The sequence below is a fragment of the Pygocentrus nattereri genome, chromosome 21, assembly GCF_015220715.1.
Source record: "Pygocentrus nattereri isolate fPygNat1 chromosome 21, fPygNat1.pri, whole genome shotgun sequence".
Taxonomy (NCBI): Eukaryota; Metazoa; Chordata; class Actinopteri; order Characiformes; family Serrasalmidae; genus Pygocentrus; species Pygocentrus nattereri.
In genome coordinates this window covers 11,086,578-11,097,402 of record NC_051231.1, presented here as the reverse complement: position 1 = coordinate 11,097,402, position 10,825 = coordinate 11,086,578, and the positions used below count along the sequence as shown (strand labels likewise).

Here is a 10,825-nt window from a genome sequence, read left to right as displayed (position 1 = left end):
TGGTCATCCTCCTCCTCTTTTACCCATAGCTCTTCCAAGCATAACTCTTTTTTTCAATGAACTGGTTTTTATCAGAACTGCTTTTCTCTTCAGTTTGGTTATCTGGGCTTTGAGTGAGATAGAGACCCATTGGTTTTCTTTGCCGTCTGAGGTACTCTCAAAAGCCAAAGCACCAAAGTTCAAACATCTACATTTTTCTGGTCTCGCTTGTTTATTGTCCAGCTTTCACACCCATAAAAAAACCCATTATACACAATTATAAATCAAATGTATCAATTTATCAATTTTTCACTTACTCCAGATGCAGTCAATTGAAGGCCTATCCGGAGTCCAAATTCTGCTTCGTTAGTTGAGCGCTGGAGCGACAAGGCTAACACTGCTAGCAAGGCATCAGTAGTCACCCAAATCTCTTCCACAAATACATCCCCAAACCTTCTATCAAACTCACTCAGAGGTCTTGTCGATGTGGTGTAAAGCAAAACTGTTGTTCTGGACAAACGTTTGTGTAGCAAAATAATGAATAATAATAAAGACTGTTACTGTAGCAAAAGGAGCAACAAACTCCCTGTTAATAGCCTTGATTTCAGAAGATACATTGGATGAGCACATGTCTAGTGTTTGTGTAGCATATTTTTGCAGATAGTGTTTTGTGTCCGTTGCTGTGCTATAAGCTTGTACTCATCCTTCAGCAGTGTTTCTTTCACAGCTTTTTATTCATACTTCTTCACCACCAGCAGGAGCCACAGCTGTTTTCCTCAACCGCCCTTGTCACTGCTGATTGATAATTACACCACACGACAAACTTTCAACTTTGTAAGGTAGATGCCAGACAAGAACCAAGACCACAAACACAGTGTACATTCATAGTATTGTTATTATTATACACATACAGTTGTTGCATTTGGAGGCACCTAAGCTTTAAGCTCAGTTGGACATCAGGGGTTCCTCACGGTTCTTTAAGTTTCTGAAGAGTATGCAGACGTTGCAAAGCTTCAGTCCGTGATACGTGTTTCTTGAGAAGTTTGTAATGGGGGAGCTCTGCTACTCTGAGCTGATGTTCTGGACCCTTTTCAAAACCATAATACAGCATGTGGTTTACATCTAGATAGCTGTGACAGCTGTGAACAGGTTTTTTGTTCTTCAGAAAAGCATTCAGTTCCAGAACACCTCAGAAATATAAGGTATAATCAGACAGGGGTGTGGAAAGTACAGAGAAACTAACTTTAGTGAAAATCTTACTCAAAAGTGGAAGTATGGAATCAAATATAATTTAAAAAAAAAACGAACATAAAAGGTAAATGCGTAATATCCCAGGGAACAGTGTAAAATATGTAAAAATGTTTGTACGATGCTAACATTGTGTTTTATTAAACATCGAGCCAAGTTTCAATAAAAAAAAAATAAAATAAAAAAAACACAAACATTGCAGAGAACTGTCTGGGCATGGCATAAAATTCTGATGAGCATGTGTGACTGACATCCCTCCTTCCAACACTTTCAGCTTGCTAGGTTACTGAAGCAGAACTAGGAGGCCAAAGAACGGGAGAAAAACAAGAGAAATTGGCCTCTGGTATACAGGTGGTGCTCCAAAATCCTCAGCTCAATAAAACAATATCAAACTTTATTTTTTTGATGATGGCAAAGATACATTTTTTATTCACTTTCTGGCTGTATGTACATCCAGGGAATGCTACTGTGGCTGGTTGGCCAAACAAATGAACACTGGCCGTTCTTGCTAGCTCAGTTATGCTTACTAGCATAACTGGCTTTCGCTTGGTGGTTAGTTTTCACTCTGTATATTTCTCTGACATACACAGAGAAGATTGTTGGGAACACAGTATTAAGGAAATGTTTGTAGGACAATCCACAAGACATCTTGTGACTAGAGAGAATATTGCTTATGTATGAACCACCAAACATTAGGACCCCCCCACTTCACATCAAACACTGTAAACGTGGCTCAGCAGATTAACCTAAAAAAAAAAAAAAAAAATTACTTCACATAGGAACAGGCAACTTAGTTCATTTTATTCAGCTCAAAAAAAAAAATTCAAAGTATTTATTTAGGTTGAACAAAAATTACTTGTTAGCACAAAGTAATTTTTAGGTGGGTCTGATTAGCCACATTTACAGTGAAAGACAAGAATTTAAGCAAAATACATCCGCCATGAGACACACTTCGTCCATGTATATTATAAGGCCAGATGAAGATTATCCACTTACCCACAAAAAAAAAACCCCACATATCTAGGTACTCTGTAGTTTTACACAATACAATTAAACAAAAAATTGTGATTTAAATTTGGCAAATATTTTTTTGGCAAAAAATAAATAACATTCAATCTTAATTATGCATTTGTTTCATTTTACACAACCATTTTCCTGAAATGATTTTCACAGCTCATCTAAAGCAAAAGGCAAATATAAGATCAAAAGTCAGATGTTTTATGTAAGAGAACACCGATTTTTTTCCAATGAGTTCCAATGAGTACTTTGAAGGTCTAAAACTGGAATTTTTTAAAAAGTGGCAATATAATTGTGTAGAACTCCAAATATCTAATTCAACTTCAATAACACTCAAGTACAATTCATCCAAAATAACACTTAAGTGTAGTAATGACATCAGTATTTTCCACCCCGAGGTAAATGTGATCTACAGGCAACTGTGGGGCCCATCCCCCAAACAAGGCCATACAAAAAAAAAAAAAAAAAACCCTTTCGATAGCTACGGTTTCAGAAAACCCACAAAAGTATTAATAGCGGCCACAGGAGAGTAGCTGTGACTGGTTTCTGTGCTCAACGTCTTTTATAAACCGAAAAGCAGATGAAGAAATGAAGACAGGGTGTTTTTAAATACTTTAATTCACAACTTCTTAATATTAACTAAAGATACAACACTGACATTTACAGCTTTCAAGGTCACAGATTCAACTGCATGAAAATGACCATTCGGTAACAAAAAGAAGTCTGTACTGAATGTCTGAGTAGGGTGATATCAAGCTGTATTTGAATTGTTACTGCAGCAGACTGAAAGAGGGCTGAAAGGGAAAAAAAAAGTTTATGATTTATGACAGCAGGTCTGCAGTTTCAGATGTAATGTACCTCCCAAAACAACCAGTCTAATAATGATAAAGTATTGAGGAACAGCTGATGGCTTATCTGAAAGGGTTCAGCTGTGCACAAAGATAACGTGATTTAATTTATTTTAAATAGGTGCGTTATGTAAGACTTTACACTTACATTTCTCAAGATCAAAAAGATCCAAATGGTGTTTGCTGACATTTATGCTGCAACAGTTTTGAAAAATACATCCATATCTAAGCCCATCTAGCTATGCATATTGTAGAGAATTGTTAAACTAAACTGCTCAAAAAAATATACATATGTATATATAACTTGGGGGGGAAGCATTTTCAGCCATTTTTAGAAACGGACTGCACTTGAAAATGTGTTAGTAAATCCAGCATGTTTGTCACCATGGCAACATGGACACAAAACTATGTATAATATAGAGAACCATCAGACAAACTGAATTGCTGAAAAATTTAGAACCCCAAGCGTTTCACGTTTTAACTGTATCGGTTGCGATTTCCGATGTCCGACCTAGAAGGAGCGGCCTGGAATCTCGTTCAAGTCAGACTTTAAACAAAACCTGTAGATCAGTGAGGGAACTCTGAAGTGTTGGTTGATCAGCTTATACAGGCACAGCCCAAAATCATCCATGTCTGATTAAACCCAAATTCCAAGTGAGAAAGCAAGTGGCAACATTTGTAATTGTTAAGCACCAAAATACCAGTGTTGGCACATAAATAAAAACAAAACAAAAAAAAAACCCACAAACAAACACAAAAGGGGGGGGGGGGGGGGGGGGGGGGGGGGCGGCAAACAAAAACACAGGGAAAAAAAAAAAATAAAAATACAAAAACACTGCACACGAATAACAGCAGCCCTCCCCAAATTGCTGTAAATAGAAAGAATGAAAAGTGCTTTTTCATGCTTTCGAAAGGAGTAAGGCCATTTCTTTTGCCCTGTAATTAAAATATTCTAACAGTGATCCCAATCTACAGACATTAAAGGTGCAAGGGGTCAAACTTTCTAAACACCTCCTTCCCCCTTCGACCCAGAGCTACATCCGTTGCTTAAGGACAGTAAGGCGTCAGTTACAATAAGTAAAAATACAGCAGACGAAACGTACAGGAACAGTCGCCCCTAGAACTGAGAATGTGCCCAGTCAGTTTTAAACAAGTACAAACACACCAGTGACATTAATGGTATGTAACCAGAACGTTACATAACTGCATTCCATGCCAAACATAAGCATTAAGAAGTGCTAATGTGACTTAACTGCGTAGTCAAAACACAGACAATTTAAAAGAAAATTCCGCCACTATTTTAAAATTTCTGCCTCATTTAGAGCAGTTTAATGTGAAATGCCCTGGTCTAGAGAAAAGTCAGAATTGTTCGTAGCGGTAGTGATAGGAACCAGACGTCTGAGGTGTTAAATGCCTCTAAGAGCTCCCGCTCAGTCATTACGAAAAACTGATTAATATGCTGCTCAATTCCTGAGACCTTGTTTTAGGAGTGTTTTGATAAGGTTTTGCACCAAAACACCTTATCCATTCTTGGTGGAGAGGTGATGTAAGGAAAAACCATCCTCAAAGACAACGTAACTTTACTTTAGGGTACAGTTCATAAGGCTATATGATGCCCACATAAGCTTGCCATGGCAACTGGCATAACCCTACACAAATGCTTATAAATGCTTATTCCAATGTCATGTGTCTTAAAGGCTACTTTAGCTAACTCTGATCAAAATTGACAAATGTAACCTTTATAGCAAATGATGGCTTTTGTAATAAGCATTTATAAACATTTATGTTGATCTATGTCAGTTGTCATGACAAGCTTACATAAAAACGGCCATATCTGTATCGCAGACACTGTGACTTCTGCTTCCCATCACCACCACTGTAAAGAAGTCAACAGATTTCTCTACAACAACGCTTTTCACATCAAATCACTCATGTTTGTTTACATCTTAATTACTGAATCAACATATCATGTGCCACCACTATTATTGAGCACTATCTTCATATTGTGCTGGACAAAAGTCCTGCATTGAGGGGTAGCATTTCTAATAATCGTGATATTTACCTGTCTGTACCTCGTTTATTAAAAGGTAATTCTACCCCTTGCACCTTTGGAATTTTAAATAAAAACTCATGCAGTCTATGCCTACAGACTCACACATTGGAAAGCAAGTGGCTATTTAAAATGAACAAAATAGCCAAACAAATGTCCAAAAACAATACTAAAAACTAATCAAAAATAATGCATCATCTCTCCAAACAGTAGTCACTGAGAAACCAATTCTTCAGGTTCTCAAGCAGTCTGTTCCCCAAAAAACAATAATTTTAAAAGACAATGGAGAAAAAAAAAGTTCTAGGAACACTGCATAGTGACAAAATATGCTTTATCCTTCAGTTTATTTCCTCAAATTCAAGGCAAAAATCCAATGAATAAATGAAAGCAGGAGACACATTTATGTAAAGGAAAACCAAAAACATAGCCTAATATCCCTCTTTGGATCACTGATGTCAGTTACACTTGTGAATAATGCATAACTGGGGATAAGACCTCCATCCAGACTCAAAAGAATCACGTTTCGATCCAAGTAACACCTCAATATAAGAAAACCTAACTGTATATGTGGATACAAAAGTCCCTTTCAATCTCTCTAGTCTATGCAGAGTGTAAAAGTGGCTGAATCTGTATCACAGGTGATAAATTAACTCTCAAGATTTTCTGAGCCTCTTTCCTCACCTCCTCATCAGTGACTGATTCATCCACTTTGATGACTTTCCACTGAAGACCATTTCCATTCAGTCTAGACACATCCTGGCCATTCGTGACAAGTGCTGGCTGAGACCAGCCTAAACCCTGGGCGTTCAGCCTCCTCACTGAATCACTGTCCGCACACTCAAAGCCATTGCTCATCACATCAGGCTGACCTGATATCGTCTGGACCTTCTTGGTGCCCTCTTTCAGGCTTATACCATTTTGACAAACAAATGGGGCAGAGTCTCCAATGAGGGCATCATCCACTTTGACCGGACAGGATAAGCCTCTTTTATTGTCCAGAGCTACTACACTTAATGTTCGACTGCTGTTCTCTGATGGAGAGTACGGTATCCCAGAGAGAGTTGGTGGGCACTGAATGCTGGGGTTAACTGCGCTTTGCGAGTCCACACCAAAGTGAATTTGCAACCTTGCGGTATGACCTCCCGTCAGACCCTTTATGTTTGTTAATTTCAGGCACTGCTGTGCTTGGACAGAGGTTTCAGTCGGCACTGTTGGTTTTGATAGAACAGTATGCTTGAGAGTGTCCACCGAGAGATTGGTCAGTAGAATCTTGGGCTGGTTCTGGAGGATGGCCTTGGCTGCTGTACTGAGAAACGTGTAACCAACCTCTTTGTTCCTCACCGGTAGCTTCCGTCCTCGCTTTTTACAAGGCTTTTGCACTCTCTGAATCCTACTGCCGATATCTGACGCGAGAGGTCGCGTTGTGCAAGACCTGTATCCATATACATCCTTGCTCCTTAGCACCACAGGCTTATGACCTTCATCTTTCAACTCTTGGAGAAAGGTCACCATTTGCCTCTCCGTGTCCGACAGATCCTTGGAAATGGGATTGAACACCTTCAGGGCCTCCTTGAGGGCAGTGTGGCCAGCTGCAGCAAATCTTGACCAGGAGAGAACTGCCCTCTCCATACCTGGCTCTTCACAATTCATGGTACCCATCCAAAGATGGGATGCATAAAGGTTTCAGGTGTCTGTGAACATGAAAGATATCAGATTACCTTTTAGAAACCCACTGGATGAAACATTTGCATCAAAACACATTGAATATTCACTCAATTTCAAGTGTGTCAGTCATAACCGGCATAAATTATAGTCTTAGACCAAATTGCAAAATTAAGTAGGCTGAACTTTAATTGTGAAGACTGGCCTTTAAAGAAGGTCACTTTCCCATTGTAACTGTCCATTATAACAATACTGAATGCTGGTATTTGAACAGGGGTTTTCAGCTAGCTTAGTTAGGGAGGGGAAAAAAGGTTGATTTACTAAAACAAACAACCCAAATATGACTACTTCTATTTGCCTATAAGTGATGGGCAAATCAAAGGAAACACCACATGATTAATGACAAACATGACAGTACTAGTGAAGCCGAACTGCAGTTTCACCATTTCACCAACAGGGTTTGAGAGACCCATAAGAAGGCATCATAAAACTATGAGCTCAGAAATGAACTGAGATTCTTACACACAGACTTTCTAAGCCACTAATCCTCCTGGGTCTCCAGTCTATTACAGGGCAGACAGACACACGAACACAAACACACACTCACAGCTAGGGGTAATTTAGTATATCCAATTCAGCTGTCTGCACATTTTTCAACTGTGGGAGGAAACCCGAGTACCCAGAGGAAACCCACACAGACACTGGGAGAACATGCACACTCCACACAGAAAGGACCATGGTCGTCAGGCCGGGGACTCGAACCCAGACCCATCTTGCTACCGACTGTGTCACCGTGCTGCCTAAAACTGAGCTTTACAAAGCTCAAAAGTCACTTGGCTTATTTGGTACTGTATCAGTTAACTGGTTTCTGACTTCCCTGACAAGTCAAAGTCTGTCCTTACAAAGCACATCATGCTCTGCTCCAGTAACACAGGATAATATTCAGGGATCAATTCTAGGGCCTATCATAATGATTTCGTATGGGCAACACATCTCTGCTGGGCTTTTAAGACTATATTGGATCCATGTTTATGCACATATTGGCAGAGCTCTTGTTTACTCCATGACCTTGTCAGGGCCTACAAGTAAACCCACTCTCATCATTCTATTGGCAGCCTTTCAGTAACCTTGCTGCAAATCTAAAACCACAGGCAAGACATCCTTCACCTGTCCAAGTTGTCCCAGTTGTGGAACAAGCTGCACATAAACTAAGAGATGTTTCAATAAGAAAAAGCCATGTCAAATTTCTTATTTAAATCAAGTTATAATTCTTTGACCTCTACTACTTCCTTAAAAATGTTCACCTGTTAGGCCAGTATCCATGAAGCAGGCCTCAGCAAACCAAATGTTAAGAAGAGCCATTTGGAAACAGCAACAACAACAGCAGCAACGCTTGGGAAGCTCAACATTTTATGTCCATTTTATTATAATGCTTTACCATCTTTTCCTTTTCATTAACTACTAGCTAGTTGAAATTGCTGTCTGCGTCGCTATAGTGACCAGCAGACTGTGTACCAATCTTCAGGGTTAATGGGTGCATTAGCAGTTATGCATTAACTCCAGAGTTTAAGAACAGTTATTGTTAAATTCTGTTTGAATGATCAACAGAGCTTTATTTTACTGCAAATAAGGATTATTTTATTTAACCCAAAAATCTAATTCTACTGTGGACCCACAACGGGGCAGTTAAAGAGCTGCATGTTGCCGACCCCTGCTTTAAAGCAACTTGGCCAGCTCTCGCAGCCACCTTAGACATCTGATTCCAAAGGCAGACTACAAATTGCATCTATTTTTTGCAGAAAGAAACAAAACAAAATGACAAATGTTTCAAGTTTAAATGTTACAAGTATAGATTGCTATGTGTCCAAAAGTCAACAACCCTTCCGATAGTGGTTAGGCTATTTCAGCCACACTCATTAATAACAGGTACAAACAATTAGGCAAACAAACATAAACCCTATAGACAAAACCCTGGCAGGTCAATGGGTCGCACTGAAAAGGCAGTTTGTCAAATTTCTGAAAGAACAGCCCCAGTCAATGTAATTGCTGTTAATGGAAATGGAAACATCTAGAAGCAAAAAACAGCTCAGCCACATAGCGTTAGCATGAGCCTTGAAGCGTGTAGTTCGTAAAAAGTTTGTCTTTGGTTGCAGGACTTGCTGTTCCAAACTACCTCTGGAAGCAACGCCAGCACAAAAACTTTGTTGGGAGATTCATGGACTGGGTTTCCAAGACAACCACGGCAGCTGAGCAGCCGCACACAAGCCTAAGATCACCATGTGCAATGCCAAGTCAGCTGGAGTGATGTAAAGCACACTGCCATTGGACTCTGGAGCAGTGGGAATACGTTCTCTGGTATGATGATTAATGCTTCACCTTCTGGCAGTCTAACAGATGAGCCTGGGTTTTGACAAATGCCAACAGAACACTACATACCCGAGTGCATAGCGCCAATTGCAAATTTGGTGAGAAAGAAGTTGACTGGCCAGCACAGAGCTTTGATCCTGTCAAACACCTTTGAGATGGAATGCCACCTTTAACTGAAATGGCAATGAGTCATGCCAGATTGCTAAACATCATTGTCCGACCACACGGATGTCCTTGGCCGAATGAAAGTGAATAGCCACCGTTCTAAAATCTAGTGGAAAGTGTTCTCAGAAGAATGATGGTTACTACAGCAGCAAAGGGGGATCAACTCCAAATCCATGGTTTTGGAGTGAGGTGTTCAGCAGGCCCATATGGATTGTGATGTTCAGGTTTCTCAACCACAGCAGTCAGTCAGTCAGTCAGTCAGTCAGTCAGTCAGTCAGTCAGTCATTCTTAAGTGCAGACCAGCGCAGAAAAGGTTTTGGGTTTTTGCCATCACATCTGTCAAACAAGCAATGCATTAATACTAGGGCTGCAACAACTAATCAAAATAGTTATCAAAATGAATAATCGATTACTCAGATTATGAATCACTTAATTACCAGATAACTTACGTAGTTTATCTAGCTGTCTGTCTACACCATTGGAACTGAATTGTACAATCACAGGTCTTCATAAAAACGGAGGAAAGTCACTACGTGCATCTATGAGAGTCTCGCTCTCATCTCAGAGCAGATATTCCACTGCAGAGACGACGCGCTCTGATGGAGAAGATGGTAAAGTGTGCAAACTTGTTCCCTATGAACAGTTAAATGTAAACAATTTTGTGTAAACATTTCATTTCAACGGATAACCCTAACCCGAACCAACCCTTCGCCCAGCTGCCCTATATGTTCACGGAGAACCGCCTCCTGAAACTGCAAACAGCAGCAAACGTTAGTGGATAACCGAAAACTGCTTGTAACTGTTGAAAACATTCCGCCATGTTTGAACGCATCTGTGGCGTCAATGTTAAGACAACAATGCAATGTTTAAAACTGTAAACGTTATTTGGAAAGTGAACAGGGTCATCGTGAACTCCACTAATGATTCTAGAGAACATGCGTTTCAAAACAGAAAATGACAGCTCATAACATTAAGTAGGACGACTTCTAAGATTAAATTTAGCTAGCTAGCACATCTATCTTATCGAGATTAATCTTCATCCAGTGAATCAACATGTTTCCTCTTCAGATGCTCCAGCATGGAGAATGTGCTCCCCATGCCAGCTAAGGTTGGCTATACAAATGGCACAACTGAATCTTTTTTCTGTTTAGGGCAAGAAACACCTGGTGACATCAACTAATCACCTATTAAATCTGTTTGCGAACTAATTTGGTCATCAATTTTAGTCAAATACGTTGAATAATCATTGCACCCCTAATTAATACATAAACTAGTTTTTCACTATGCGACAAAAAAAAACACAACCCAATTACTGTCTACCCTGAATGAGAAGCATAGATGACCCTCCATGTTATGTGCGACTACTGGTTCCTTGTCAGTATAACCACCTTAAAAAACAAAAGCAATGTAAAATCAATCATTTGAATGTACCAGGACCTTCACAAGTGGTGACCATGCTACCAACTCTGCACTTCATTGATGAAAGTAG

General features: G+C 39.7%; 1 protein-coding gene across 3 annotated transcripts in view; it reads right to left on the bottom strand.

The window, feature by feature from the left end:
* Positions 1–2,844: 2,844 nt before the first annotated feature.
* Positions 2,845–10,825, bottom strand: part of si:dkeyp-87e7.4 (uncharacterized protein LOC557283 homolog) — a 33,437-nt gene continuing 25,456 nt past the window's right edge. For 2 of the 3 annotated variants that reach the window (XM_017704809.2, XM_037532544.1), the window contains exon 2: positions 5,457–6,833. In XM_017704809.2, coding sequence (XP_017560298.1) covers positions 5,743–6,801 — 1,059 coding nt within the window. In that variant the 5' untranslated portion in view covers positions 6,802–6,833 and the 3' untranslated portion in view covers positions 5,457–5,742. Of the gene's footprint in view, positions 3,039–5,456; positions 6,834–10,825 lie in introns of those variants that run through there. The other variant, XM_017704810.2, reaches the window with a different exon arrangement.